This window comes from Stigmatopora argus, chromosome 13 (assembly GCF_051989625.1).
Source record: "Stigmatopora argus isolate UIUO_Sarg chromosome 13, RoL_Sarg_1.0, whole genome shotgun sequence".
Lineage (NCBI taxonomy): Eukaryota > Metazoa > Chordata > Actinopteri > Syngnathiformes > Syngnathidae > Stigmatopora > Stigmatopora argus.
This window is the reverse complement of record NC_135399.1, coordinates 2,372,796-2,388,607: the sequence shown is the minus strand read 5'-3', so window position 1 is coordinate 2,388,607 and position 15,812 is coordinate 2,372,796. Positions and strand designations below refer to the sequence as shown.

At 41.1% G+C, this 15,812-nt stretch overlaps 1 protein-coding gene across 8 annotated transcripts in view; it reads left to right on the top strand.

Moving 5' to 3' along the window:
* The window catches only part of ttll4 (tubulin tyrosine ligase-like family, member 4), a 58,700-nt gene that overhangs the window by 13,328 nt on the left and 29,560 nt on the right, over positions 1-15,812 (top strand). For 7 of the 8 annotated variants that reach the window (XM_077617064.1, XM_077617066.1, XM_077617063.1 and 4 more), the window contains 5 exons: positions 9,206-9,321; positions 12,302-12,412; positions 12,495-12,571; positions 12,686-12,877; positions 12,952-13,034. In XM_077617064.1, the coding sequence (XP_077473190.1) occupies positions 9,206-9,321; positions 12,302-12,412; positions 12,495-12,571; positions 12,686-12,877; positions 12,952-13,034 (579 nt within the window). Of the gene's footprint in view, positions 1-8,194; positions 8,552-9,205; positions 9,322-12,301; positions 12,413-12,494; positions 12,572-12,685; positions 12,878-12,951; positions 13,035-15,812 lie in introns of those variants that run through there. The other variant, XM_077617070.1, reaches the window with a different exon arrangement.

Sequence of the window (15,812 nt, the reverse complement as noted above, 5' to 3'; positions counted from 1 at the left end):
TTTCAAGGCTAATCGCGTCTGGCCAGTCAGAGCACGTTTAACCACGGTAAGATGCGATGCCCTGAGCGAGCAGTGACTGGCACAAGTGAGCTTTTTCACGTTTTATGCAAGATAGTTTTTTTTCTTGGTTTTCATTCATAGACGTCAAAATAAATTTTGTTTATCGTTTTATCTGTTTATTTTTTCTATTTTGAAATAAATGACCGTATCGGCCGCATTGTCTTGCGTTATGGCCTTTCGTCTTTGTCACCTTGGAGTTTCGTGCAAGTCTAGTTTATGCGTTGTCTAGTTTATAAATACTACGTGCGATTATTTTTCTTAAGATTTTCCCTTCTAAGTAACACATTTGCACTCCCTATTAAAACCATGAATATGGAGGGGGAAATTGTGAATCAGGGGGCGGCTTATACGCGTAAAATTGTAAAATTCAACAATTTTAAGAGTGCGGTTTATAGAGGGGGCAATGTACAGTGGGGCAAATAAGTATTTAGTCAACCACCAATTGTGCAAGTTATCCTACTTCAAAAGATTAGAGATGCCTGTAATTGTCAACATGGGTAAACCTCAACCATGAGAGACAGAATGTTGAAAAAAAACAGAAAATCGATATGATTTTTAAAGAATTTATTTCCAAATTAGAGTGGAAAATAAGTACCGTAATTACTAGAATATAACACGCAGATTGTTGCTATATAATTAATTCCAATAGTTGGGGGTGCGTGTTATAATCAATAACTAATTTTTTTTTTTTTTTTTTTTTTTGTCTTGTTACATGGCCCTTAGCCTGGTGCTTTTTCTTGCCAAATAAATTGAATTGAAATTGAATTGAATAAAATAAATTACAAATTTTCGATCGAAAAAAGCATTGTCAAACTCACTTTGACGCACGGATTTTACGTCATCTCGTAGAGCCGACGCACGGATTTTACGTCATCTCGTGAAGCCGACGCACGGATTTTACGTCATCTCGTAAAGCCGAGACCACCACTGCCCCCCTCTAGCCTCGTACCCGTCTCAGTTCACCCTCTCTCAGTTCAGTGTTATAATCAATAACTAAAATAAATTACAAATTTTCGATCGAAAAAAGCATTGTCAAACTCACTTTGACGCACGGATTTTACGTCATCTCGTAAAGCCAATCGGATGATGTGTTGTGGGAGGAAGAGGAAGTGGATGAAGGAAGCGTGGACGTTGATAGGATTCTCAACGAAGAGATGTATGAGAGGACAGACAAAGAGAGAGAGGAACTCTTCATTTGAAGGATTCTAATGAATAAATTTGTTTGAACAAAACAATCGTGAAACGAAGAAAAAAAGGTAAGATTTCTGATTTTCGTCAGCGGGAAATTTTAGGTGCGCACTATATTCGAGTACTGCGTTTTTCCAGATTTTTTTGGCCCAAAATTACCTGCGTGTTATTTTCGAGTGCGCGTTATATTCGAGTAATTACGGTATTTGGTCACCTACAAACAAGCAAGATTTCTGGGTGTCAAAGAGGTCTAACTTCTTCTAACGAGGTCTCCACTCATTACCTGTATTAATAGCTTCTGTTTTAACTCATTATCGATATAACAGACACCTGTGCACAACCTCAGTCTCTCACACTCCAAACTCCACTATGGCCAAGACCAAAGAGCAGTCGAAGGACACCAGAGATAAAATTGTAGACCTGCACCAGGCTGGGAAGACTGAATCTGCAACGGTAAAACGCTTGGTGTAAAGAAATCAACTGTGGGAGCAATTATTAGAAAATGGAAGACTTACAAACAAGACTACTGATAATCTCCCTCGATCTGGGGCTCCAGCTGAAGCCAGTACACATCCAGGCCCGTCTGCGGTTCGCTAGACAGCATTTGGATTATCCGGAAGAGGACTGGGAGAATGTGTTAGGTCAGATGAAACCAAAATAGAACTTTTTGGTAGAAACACAGATTATCGAGTTTGGAGGAGAAAGAATACTGAATTGCATCCGAAGAACACCATTTCCACTGTGAAGCATGTGGGTGGAACATCATGCTTTGGGGCTGTTTTTCTGCAAAGGGACCAGGACGACTGATCTGTGTAAAGAATGAATGGGGCCATATATCGAGAGATTTTGAGTGAAAATCTCCTTCCATCAGCACGGACATTGAAGATGAGACGTGGCTGTGTCTTTCAGCATGACAATGATCTCAAACACAGCCAGGGCAACAAAGGAGTGGCTTCGTAAGAAGCATTTCAAGGTCCTGGAGTGGCCGAGCCAGTCTCTAGATCTCGAACCCCATAGAAAATCTGTGGAGGGACTTGAAAGTCCGTGTTGCCCAATGACAGCCCCAAAGTATCACTGCTCTAGAGGAGATCTGCATGGAGGAATGGGCCAGCAACAGCGTGTGAAAAGCATGTGAAGAGTTACAGAATACGTTTGGGCTCCGTTATTGCCAACAAAGAGTACATAACAAAGTATTGAGATGAACTTTTGGTATTGACCAAATACTTATTTTCCACCATGATTTGCAAATAAATTCTTTAAAAATCAAACAATGTGATTTTTTTTCCACTTTCTGTCTCTCATGGTTGGGGATTACAAATGTTGACAATGACAGGCCTCTCTAATCTTTTCAAGTAGGATAACTTGCACAATTGGTGGTTGACTAAATATTTATTTGACCACAGTATATGCGAGAAAATACAGTAATTATGGCTCCGAAGAAGAGCTACACATAATATGGAAGAATTTTTGATTTTGTTATAATGCCAAGCGCAATATTTGAATCACAACAGGTTTTGATATGTATTTCTTTTTGACCAATTTAAACACATTTCCATGCACCCCGCATAAACAGTTTTCATATTACAGAATAGTCACTTAAATGGGACTACGTACGAATAGAATCCGTATCTTCTCGCTTATAAGCCGTACAGTGGTACCTCGAGATACGAGCTTAATCCGTTCCGGGACTGAGCTCGTATGACAAGATACTCGTAACTCGAGGTAAAGTTTCCCATTGAAATGAATGGGAAACAAATTAATTCGTTCCAACTCTCTGAAAAAAACACCAAAAACAGGATATTGGATTGAAAAAAATGTTTTATTTCTTATAATTCGCCATATATTGACAAAGTAATAAATAACGAGTGGTTTAATAGAAATAAAGTGTTTAATCTAACTAAAATTGGGTGGATTTCGCCGAGGGGAGAGAGAGACGCACAAAAGGGGCGGGGGGCTTCGGTTTGTTTTCCACACGACGCACTCGTAAACAGAACAAACACTCCACCCTCACGTTCGCTATCCATGGGCTGTTTGCTGTCGTACTATTCCCTTCAAAATATTCCGAAAATGATGCACACAAATGTCCTCACAATCGGAGAACGCACGACCACTTGCCAACGAGCAGCAGTCTTATCAGCGATCGCCCCGCTGCTCATGGGAGCTTCGGGGGCGCTGGCTAGCGGCTCCCTTTTAGCTTGTAGCATCTGTGTTCGCATCCCCTCGAACGGCGCCTATGATAGAGTTGCTACCGGGGATGCTGTAGCGAGCCAGTGCCCCCGATGTTCTTATGAGCAGCCAACGAGCAGAGTCTTTTATCAGCGATCGCCCCGTTGCTTATGGGAGCTTCGGGGGCGCTGGCTAGCGGCTCCTTTTAGCTTGTAGCATCTGTGTTCGCATCCCCTCGAACGGCGCCTATGATAAGAGTTGCTACCGGGGATGCTTTTGCGAGCACGAGTATACTTCATTACCCAGAAAGCCCTCTTTTCACCGCGCATGCGCGTTGTGCGTTTCCTGGTCTGAATAGCTCATCCGGTGCTCGTAAATATTGTTATACACGAAAGATATGCCAAAAAAATGCCATGGCAACCTGGCTTGGTCGCATCACGAAATTTTGACCGCATCACGGGCGAATTATTCGATCGAAATTTCCCCCGTAAGACGAGCATTCCGTATGACGAACGGTCGTATGACGAGGTACCACTGTATTTGTCGCAAAAAAATGATGACTGAATCCAGGGTACAGTTTATATGCGCATAAACTAGACTTGCACGAAACTCCAAGGTGACAAAGACGAAAGACCATAACGCAAGACAATGCGGCCAATACGGTCATTTATTTCAAAATAGAAAAAATAAACAGATAAAACAATAAACAAAAATTCTTTTGACGTCTATGAATGAAATCCAAGAATTTTTTTTTATCTTGCATAAAACGTGAAAAAGCTCACTTGTGCCTGTCACTGCTCGCTCAGGGCGTCGCATCTTACCGTGGTTAAACGTGCTCTGACTGGCCAGACGCGATTAGCCTTGAAAGATGTGTTCGTAGTTTTTACCATGTTAGCACATTCCAATAGTTGTTAAGGCTGATCGAAGGTCTTGCGGCCGATCATTAAAATATCAGCCTTGATACCTGCGTAAAGTGCATCTCATGCAATTATTGCACCCAGAGACTTCGTGAACACTAGACCGCTACGGACACACTTCCTGGTTGTACTGCTCACGTTACTTCCTTTTTGAATTTGTCTACATGCACGCAACACCCTTTCGGAACACAGAAAGGAAATGATTGTACATTTGTGTTTATGAAATAAAACAAACTTTCGCTTTTTTTTTTAAATTTCTTGTTCAAAAGTGACAACACTTCCAGTAATATGAACCATCGAAAGAATCGAGATATTTCGACATTAGAACCAATATGGCTGCCACATCTGAAACTTCTGGTAAGAAAATTGTAATTTCTGTCATTAAAAAGCATCAGGTTCTCGTCAAGATAGACTTATTTCTTTTTTCAAATAGAATAATTTGACATTTTACATTTACAAAGACAGGCATATTCCATATTTACTCTCATATAACCACTTGCATCTGGCCAGTCAAAGCACGTTTAACTAGGTTTATACGTCAGCACCCTAGGTAAAATGGCTGCCCGGGACCTACGTAAGACGGCTGTGTCCCAATCGAGCAATGACGGGAACGTGTTTTTTTCTTCCACGTTTTATGCAAGATACGTACGTTTTTTTCATGAATTTCATTCATATACTTCAAAATAAATGCTGTTTAGCGTTTTATCTGTTTATCTTTTCTCTATTTTTAAATAAATGAAACTCTGCTTAATTCGCTTACGTCGTGATGTGACACGTTGATGCAGCGGCCATTTTTGTCGTGACGTCATCGAGTCACGGCGCCATCAATTTGCAGTTTTTTTGCATGTCGTGTTTTTTTGCATGTCGTGTTTTTATGCGCATATAAGCCGTACCCTCGATTCAGTCATCATTTTTTCTGTCCGACAAAAGCGGCTTATATGTGAGTAAATACGGTAAACTTAGGATATTGACCCAAATAATGTGCAATCCAGCAGACGATCCTTTGGCTTGCTACAGTATTTCAGAAATACCTCGTGCGATTATTTTTCATAAAATTTTCCCTTCAAAGTAACACATTTGTACTCCTATTAAAACCATAAATATGGAGGTGAAAATATTAATTAGGGGGCATCTTATATGATAGAAATCTTAAAATTCAACCATTTTAAGTCAATTTTAAGTGTACGGCTTACACGGAGGCGGCTTATATGCGAGAAAATACGGTAAATGTTAGTTATAGGTATATGAAGAGAGTGTAATGTAGTAGGCATTTCTCATCTCATTTTCTGAACCACTTTATCCTCATTAGTGTCGCGGGGGGGGGGGGGGCTGGAGCCAATCCCAGCTGTCTCTGGGCCAGAGGCGGGGGACACACTGAACCGGAGGCCAGCTGATCGCAGAGCACAAGGAGACGGACAACCATGCACACTCACACCCATACCTAGGGGCAATTTAGAGCGTCAAATCAGCCTATCATGCATGATTTTGGAATGTGGGAGGAAACCAGAGTACCTGGAGAAAACCCACGCAGGGAGAACGTGACTTAGCTTTGTATCCATGAAACCAGAGCTGTGAGGCCGACGCGCTAACCACTTGCGCCACCGGGCCTCCCGAGTTTAATGTATTAGTATCTAAATACAATCCATAAATAAGTACTGTACTCACAGTGAATATAGTTCTCCGCTTGATTAAAAAAAAGGTTTTATTGGGAGCTTTAGTCCAAGTCCTCTTCATCAGATTCGAGACGTATTGAATCATCGATGGAATCTTTAGAAGGCGATGTAGGGGAAGCAGAAGGAGCTTTTGTGAGAGGTTTTCGGTGCACAAGGAAGATGGTGATGGGGAGTTGTGACCGCTGTTTCTTTTTTGTATAAATATGCTTTTGTACAAGAACATGATATTGTCAAGACGATTGCCAAATTAATGGCTCCCACCATGTTGTCATCAATCTTCCGGACCCATTGTTGAAAACTGTGTGCCATATTGAAGATCTCCTGCAGATGTCTTAAAGTAAGACAAAGATCTTCATCCTCATCCTCGTCATTATCCGTTGTCTCTTTCAGTTGTGTTTTTTCTACGAAGATAGAAAGTACGTGAAATTTCTTCAGCATTTATTTGATTTTTGCTGTTACAATGCTCGCTGTTTCCTCCTTGTCCGCTTTCTCGTTATATTCATCCTGTATTGCCGAGTGTTCCATTAACTCTCGAGTTTGTTTTTATGGCTCTCGACCAACGACCAATGTCTTCCTCGATAACCACATCTTTTCATTCGCACTGGTAATTTTCTTGGGATGCATGATGATAAAACCAGAAGAAGCTGCTTTATCCACACTTGGAAAACTCAACAAAAAACACTGTCAGAACTGCCTGACGATGAACAGCGGTCAAAAGTACAGTGTTACCTCGACATACGAGCGTAATCCGTTCCGAGACTGAGATCGTATGACGAGGTTCTCGTAACTCGAGCGGATGTTTCCCATTGAAATGAATGGAAAAAAAAATAATTCGTTCCAGCCCTCTGAAAAAACACCAAAAACAGGATATTGGATTGGAAAAATGTTTTATTTCTTCTAATTCCCCATCTATTAACAAAGTAACACATAACTAGTGGTTTAATAGAAATAAAGTGTTTAATCTAACTAAAATTGGGCGGATTTCGCCGAGGGGAGAGGGGCGGGGGGCTTCGGTTTTTTTTCCACACAACGCACTCGTAAACGGAACAAACACTCCACCCTCACGTTCACTATTGATGGGCTGTTTGCTGTCGTACTATTCCCTTCAAAATATTCCGAAAATGATGCACACAAATGTCCTCACAATCGGATAACGCATGACCACTTGCCAACGAGCAGCAGTCTTTTATCAGCGATCGCTCCACTGCTCATGGGAGCCTCGGGGGCGCTGGCTAGCGGCCCCCTTTAGCTTGTAGCATCTGTGTTCGCATCCCCTCGAACGGCGCCTATGATAGAGTTGCTACCGTGGATGCTATTGTGGGGAGTCGCGAGCCAGTGCCCCCGACGTTCCCATGAGCAGCCAACGAGCAGCAGTCTTTTATCAGCGATCGCTCCACTGCTCATGGGAGCCTCGGGGGCACTGGCTGGCGCCCCCCTTTTAGCTTGTAGCATCTGTGTTTGCATCCCCTCGAACGGCGCCTATGATAGAGTTGCTACCGGGGATGCTGTTGCGAGCCAGTGCCCCTGATGTTCTTATGAGCAGCCAACGAGAAGTAATATAATACTCCTCGTATTAGATAAAAATAACAGGAAATGCAGCAGCTGAGCTTACCCATGTATTGATTGTGCCATTGCCTGTCGGCATTGTGTGCACGAGCATACTTCATTACCCAGAAAGCCCTCTTTTCCCCGCGCATGCGCGTTGTGCGTTTCCTGGTCTGAATAACTCATCCGTTGCTCGTAAATATTGTTATACACGAAAGATATTCAAAAAAAATGCCATGGCCACCTGGCTTGGTCGCATCACGAAATTTTGACCGCATCACGGGCGAATTATTCGATCGAAATTTCCCTCGTAAGACGAGCATTTTGTATGACGAGCGGTCGTATGACGAGGTACCACTGTATATGAGAAAATCTCGAAACATGTAAATTAGTTGTTGTCAGACAGCCAATGAGAGCCCAGTAGAGTGTAGCGAGGTTCTAAAGTGAGAATCAATTGTCACATGCAGTGATGCGGAGTCTGTATCGGTCCGTCGTGGTGAAGGAGCTGAGCAAAAAGGCGAGGCTCTGTATTTACCGGGTGATCTGCGTTCCCACCCTCATTTATGGTCACGAGCTACGGATACAAGCGGCTGAAATTAGTTTCCTCCGCAGAATGTCTGGACTCTGCCGTAGTGATAAGGTGAGCAGCTCGGTCATCCGGGAGGGGCTCGGGTAGAGTTGCTGCTCCTCGAGGTCAAGAGGAGCCAGATGAGCTGACTCGGGCATCTGGTCAGGATGCCCCCTGGACGCCTCCCTAGGGAGGTCTTCTCGGCACGTCCCACCGGGAGGAGGCCGCGGGACAGACCTTGGACATGCTGGGGAGACTGTCTCCCGGCTAGCCCAGGAACGCCTTGAGGTTCTCCCGAAAAGGGTGGATGAAGTGGCTGGGGAGAGGGAAGTCTGTGCTTCCCTGCTGAAGCTGCTACCCCCGCGACCCGAATTCGGATAAGCGGGAGATGAGATGAGATGGGAGATGAGAACAATGAATGCTTGTGTTTAAATGTAAGCCTTTCATAGAAACAATACATACATTTTTTCCTAGTGTTTTATTGGCATCTCCCCTTTCAATGACATACAGAATACATGCATTAGTTTCTGTACCTATTCTCTGTGTGGGCATTGTTCCACAAGGCTGAAAAAAAGCACAGTTCGGTGGAAAGTTCTCTAGCATTATACGACACAATGTTGTCGGTTAACTGGACAAGTGTCGACCAAACACTCGTAGGTGCTTCTCTACGATAGATCAACCTCTATTGTTCATACCATGTGGTCATTTAGGTTACCATGCATACCCCCATCCCTGCCTAACAGCATTTGCTCATGCATGTATAGTAGGGTAATTTGGCTTGAGAACGTGAAGCAGAGCACTTGGCTTTTATCATTTGTTTTTTTGGTCTTGTTTTTGGTTTTTACTTCACCTGCTAGTATATGACCGTCATGTGAGTGCTCGTCATTTTGGTTTGGTTATTGATTGGACAAGTTTTTCCATATCTATGGATAACACTACATTTGGTTTAATATGTCAAAGTGGTTCATATAATACCTTGTATTTATAAACAATTCAGTATTTTGTATACATTTCATAATCCATTTTTTATGTTTTGGAGGAATCAAATGCACTTATTAAATGAAAGCGATGTTTGCTCTGTGTTTAAGTGTTGAAGTGCCAATGTCGAAAGTGAAGGACAATCAAGAGAAGAGACCGGCTCTCGTTCCCAGCTTGTTCCCACTCATCCCTCCCACACTCTATTTTAGTACTGCCAATGAACAAGGTATGCATGTGAGACGCACACACGTTTCTTGCTGTCTTAGAGGTACCGCATTTTCCTTTCTTTAATGTGATACTAGAAGCTCTGATGCCACTTTTACCGCCTCGACAAAGCAAACAAAGCATACATATTTTTTTTGAAAAGTATAGAATCTACATTTTCATATAAATGACCTCTACACTAATTTACACTGTCTCATTTAGTTTGTACCAGTATTTATGTAGTCCTTTTTTTGTTTCATTGCGAACAATGCAACCTTGTGCATGCCTATTGATGGAGATTCCTTTATTATTGTTCCCTTAATAGACAATCTTTTTTCTTAGAATCAGAATCATGTTGTTGTGTACAGTAATACCTTGAGATACAAGCTTAATGCGGTTCAGGACCAAGCTCGTATGTCAATTCAATCGTATCTCAAATCAATGCGTTCCCACCCTCTGAAAAAAGAAAAAAAATATATATATACACATGCACTCGCCTCCCTCTATGTCCCTCGCTCTACTCTCCGCGAAATCCGTCTAATTTTAGTTCTATTAAACACATTTTAGTAATATTACACCACTAGTTATGTGTTACTTTGTCAATAGATGGCGATTAGAAGAAATAAAACATTAAAAAAAGAACTTTTTTTTACTTCAGTGCTGAGTTCTAGTAGCAAGCAAAGGCCAGGGGAGTGGCTTCCGCTTGCGAGTTTCAGTATGGATTTTCACATTTTTACAAAAATGTAATTAAAAAAAATTCCCCCAGAAGAAAACCCGCGATGTAGTGAAGTCGCGATAGTTGAAGCCGCAATATTCGAGGGATTACTGCATTTTCTAAATATAATCTATACATTAAAAAATGTAAATACTTTAAGTACTGTACTCACAGTTTAGTACTCACGGGGGGCGAGTGGGGGGGGGACTTTTTGGACGGCATCGCGCTCGTAACAACATAAATAAATTTAAATGAACTTGGATTACGATGCAGACACTCAAAAATAAATTTAATATTGCGTTACACTAAACTTAATTCAAATTTTGATACCTTTCTTCTCCCGGCTTGGCTTTATTTGCCCCGCCTCCACCCTGACTGCACGGCAACGCGCTCGTAACATAACATAAACAAATTTAAATGAACTTGGATTACGTTGCAGACACACTCAAAAATAAATTTTATCTAACTTTACACTAAACGTAATTCTAATTTTGTTTTACATTTTGATACCTTTCTTCTCCCGGCCGGGTTGGCTCTAAATGCCCCGCATCCATCCTGATTTTCACATGCAACTAAAAGGAACCTATCGAGCTTTGTTTGCTTTTGTATTCCCTTCAAAATGTTCCCAAAATAATGCACACAAATATCCTCAAAATAGGATAACGCACAACCACTTGCCAACGAGAAGTAGTATATATGCCATTCGCACTGACTAACGGGAAAAAAACACAAAAATGCAACGCTCCGCCCAGTGCTCGCAGACACATTACAGGAGGGAGTTGCGACCACAGAGACATGGGAGTTGCGGGGAGAGGGGCGTCCGCTGTCTGCTCGTATATCAAAATTTGTCTCTTATCTCAAGATAAATATTTGCTCAAAATTTTACTCGTATCTCAAATTGCTCGTATGTCGGGCCCTTCGTATGTCGAGGTACCACTGTATATAACGAATCAATCCAAACCTCAAAACTATTTTTGGGCTATAAAACCTCTACTGCAGCTACAGCTGCGAACCCGGAGAACGAAGGTAAAAAAAATTAAAACAAAATTAGAATTCAGTAAATGTTACATTAAACGTATGTTTGAGTGTGTCTGTATATATTAATCCAAGTTCATTTAAATTTGTTTGTTCGGTTACGAGTGCGTTGTCGTGGATGAAGTCCCCCCAAAACCTGCCTCAAAATTCACACCATCGCTACAGCTTCCGCATCTTACCTCCACATTTGATTCAACTGCCCTGTAAACCGGATGAATTTGGTAACACGAGTGCATTGTAAATCATCCCAGTTACAAGTTCTGACAAATGATTATTCTTGTGCAACTTCAGCGTGGCAATCGATTCGGAATCGATTTCATAGGTATCGCTTTAACAGTTTCGTTTTATTTTTTTCATAAAGGAAGTAAGTATTATTAAGGCTGACTAAACCACCAGTCTTTTGTTTTGAAACAAATCCTATAATTTCCGGGGTTGTTCTAAAGGAAGTAATACACAGTACTGGTAAGTCTTATCAGTATGCCTGCTCGGGATAACATTTTTGTTTTTGTTTTTTTCATAAAGGAAGTAAGTATTATTAAGGCTGACTAAACCACCACTCTTTTGTTTTGAAACAAATCCTATAATTTCCGGGGTTGTTTTAAAGGAAGTAATACACAGCACTACTGGTAAGTCTTATCAGTATGCCTGCTCGGGATAAGCGCAAATTGGTGGGCAATTTGAATGGCAATTTGGATGAGACTTCTAATAAGAAACCCATACCCTCGCAGAACTTTATTGGTTCGTATTCGACGCAATATACAATGTTGAAGCCATCTCCAAAAATGAAACGCACGTAGAAGGACCCAAACACAAAGATAAACTTATTTTCATTATGACTTTTTCAATTGTTTGCAAAAACACAATCTTTCAATTAATGTAAAAACATGATAACAACAGTTTGTTTTAATTTGTCCTATATTATTTTTTTACATTTTATATTGAATTTGCGTGAATCGCATTCCTTCCGGAAAAACTCCGGAAATAGGACAAGGGTACTCCTGAAATGGGGCCCATGGAGGTTGGCAGCTCTGATACTTGTTTGTATCCAATATTGGGACCAAATCCTATATTGTCAAAGACTGCCAAGACATTCGTGTTGCTCACTTATCAGTAATAGGTGATCACATATGATAGATAGGCGAAATGTTGACTACACTATATTAATTGACCATGTTAGTTTTTTAACAGACAAATATTTTACAGCTTATAATTTTTCTCCATGATATTTTTTCATTGTATCTGTACCCTGCAGTGGAAATGCTCCCTGATGAGCAGATGCATCTTTTAAAATGGAAGATTAGCTCTGTCACACCCAATGTTGTGAAACATGTCGTCGCCAGGTCGCACTTCATACACACCAGCAGTAGGTTGCCTCAAGTAGATTCTTGGTTCATTTTTATTTGTTGTTATAACATGAAAATGCAATTGTGCATCTGATCCTTTAGAAAGCTACGACTGGTTAGGGTGTTGGGGCCACCACATGAAGTCTCATTGTTTCAAGACTCTTCTCGAGCACCAGAAGGTGACAATATAACTTTGCTCAGAATAATTTATTATCAGAAAAAACAATCTCCTTTTTCTGGAACAACAACAATTTCATTTGTTTCACATTTTGTCTTTTTCTGGAACTCCCTAGTTGAACCACTTCCCTGGAACGTTCCAGATTGGCAGGAAAGACCGGCTGTGGAAGAATTTGTCTAAGATGCAAAGTCGTTATGGAAAACAGGAGTTCAACTTTTTCCCGCGCACATTTGTCCTTCCCCAGGACATTCTGCAGCTACGAAAGACCTGGAAAGACGGATCCAGACAGAAGTGGATTATCAAACCTGTAAACTCACTGTCTATCAAGTTTTGCCTTCGCGATGAGAATTTTTCTTGACAGTCTTTATTATTTTTCAACAGCCTGCATCAGCCAGAGGGATTGGAATACAGGTCATATACAAATGGAGCCAGATGCCACGCAGGAAATCACTTCTTGTCCAGAAGTAAGAAGTCACATACGTGTTTTTTATTTATTTATAAATATATATATATATATATATATATATATAAAATATTATTTATATATATATATATATATATATATACACAAACATACATACAGACAGACATACCGTATTTACTCGCATATAAGCCGCTTTTATATATGTATGTACAGACGCTCCCCTACTTACGAACATTCAACTTACGAACAACGGTACATACGAACATGTCTGCAAATTGCGTTTAAGTCGAAAAATGTTCATAAGTCCAATTTTGTATTTCGCGCCTTTTTCAGAGTAGTACTTCTTTCCGCCGCTAATACCGACGCCTGGCGCTGTGAGAGCTCAGCTCACCCAGCATCTACCTTCTTCGTTGCAATGCGGAAGTGCGTGAATGTATCTCCAGTGTGCACAGAACCTTTTTCATTTGTATCATTAAATATCTCATGCATCCATTATTGAATATGGTTGGTAAAAAGCTAAAGGCTTCTATTGAGGGAGTTGCAAGGAAAAGGCAAGCCATTTCATTTGAAACGAGTGGCAATAATAACGAAGCTTGCATACCTGTCAACCTGGGCCAATTCCTCCCCGTATTAATGATTGGAATTCCCCGTATTAAGCAATAGAAAACCGTACAAATGCAACGCGGCACATATTTACTCACATAGGGTGCACGTAAAAGTGTTATGGTCGCGCCGCGTTGTCGTGACGCGACCGTGAATGTATTCGGACCCAAGCGCTATGACTCATAGCTGCTTAAATAACGAAACAGGAAATGATTTAATCATTTCCTGTTTCGTGTGAAAGGGGAATGCGTGTGCGCATATCATGCTTAAAGCATGACAATATTAGCAGTTGACGATGACGTTTTCGTCTGCTACCAGTGACCGAGACGATCCGGATTAGAGCCGAAATGCGTAAAACGAGATCCGTTTTACAAAAAACGTACTTAAAAAAAAATCCCGTACAAAAGTTGTTATACGGCGTACACAATTTGAAATGATCAAAAAACGTATAAAATACGGGAAAAACGTATAAGTTGACAAGTATGAGCTTGATGCGCGTGAGAGTGGTGAGCGTTTCACGGGCATTGAATCGTTCGACCGTCAGTACCATTTCTAAACAGAAAGATCGAGCAGCAGGACCCAAATATTGAACGTTGCACAAAGTTTGCAAATCAATTGAATGATGCCATACAGTGCTACCGCATCATTTATGATGAAAAAAATAAGAAAACTGCAATCGTCGTTAGATCGCTTCTTTCGGCCAGTTTCTAATACATAAATCTCTCTCTCTCTCTCTATACAGTACTGTGCATATTCTCTCCATTTTATTAAATGTTTTTTTCAGTACAAACCAATGCGTGTTACTTATACAAGCCTTAAACATACAATATTAGCATTTTGCTGTCTGGGATACGTCATTGCTTTCACCAACTATGATTGGCTAGTAGGCGGGCCGCAGCCAGAGATCGCAAACTCCACCCACAATGGCCGACAGTGGCAAAAACAAATGGATTATGTTGCAGATTTCTCTCACAAAGCTATTTTCCAGAAAAAAATGGACATCATTAAGAAAGGGCGGTCAACTCCGAAGCTAGCAAGCCTGTTACAGCCGGGAAAATGGTGTGTGCGCGCCACTTTCAGTGTGCTAACTTCGCTGCACCATCAAATATATTGTTGTGTTGATTTAAAGCCATTTTCAAAACGGACTATGCTGGACATATGACAGGACAGGCTCGACTTTCATCATTAGCTTCGATGGCGATAGGAAAGAAGGAAGAAAGAAAGGAGGATGGATATTGTGTACAGTTAAAAAGAATTTTTGGTGATTATAATATGGCTATATTCCTAAATAATATTTCAATTGTGGGCCCGGTTTCTGATATCTGAAAAGCTCCAGTGTTTGTATTTAATCACTAAATGCTGCTAGGATGTGGATTTTACCCCAGTTTAATTTTTGCTGTTTCACCATTGACGTCCATCGCTGTCTTTTCCCGAGGAAATCACCCCCTGGCCTGGTTGTAATGTCTCAAAAGCTCCAGTATTTGTATTCAATCAATAAAGGCTGCTAGGAAGTGGATTTTACCAAATTTTAGTGCATTTTTTGTCATTTCACGTATGGACGTATCGACGTTCTTCGCTGTCTTTTTACCGGGGAAATGATACTCCGGGCCCAGTTCTGATGTCTAAAAAGCTCCAGTATTTGTATTTAATCAATAAATGCTGTTTTTGGCTGGATTTTACCCCATTTTCGGGCAATGTTTGCCCGTACGCCATTGACGTTCATCGCTGTCTTTTCCCGGGAAAATCGCCCCCCTGGCCTGGTTTTAATGTCTGAAAAGCTCCAGTATTTGTATTTAATCATGAAATGCTGCTAGGAAGTGGATTTTACCCCATTTTTGTGCATTGATTTATTGATTATTTTTTTATGTGTTGCAGCTCTAGCTGCAGTAGAGGTTTTATAGCCATAAAATAGTTTTTCGGGGTTGGATTGAAGGCGCTACGAGAAAATGCACCGACCGCCACTGATGTGTGTGTAGTGTGTGTAGTGTGTGTGTGTGTAGTGTGTGGTGTGTGTGTAGTGTGTGTGTGTGTGTGTATGTGTGTATGTGTGTATGTGTGTATGTGTGTATGTGTGTATGTGTGTATGTGTGTATGTATGTGTGTATGTGTGTATGTGTATATGTGTACAGACGCTCCCCTACTTACGAACGAGTTAGGTTCTGAGCGATTGTTCATAAGTTGAATTTGTTTGTAAGTTGATTCAGTGCTATATTTT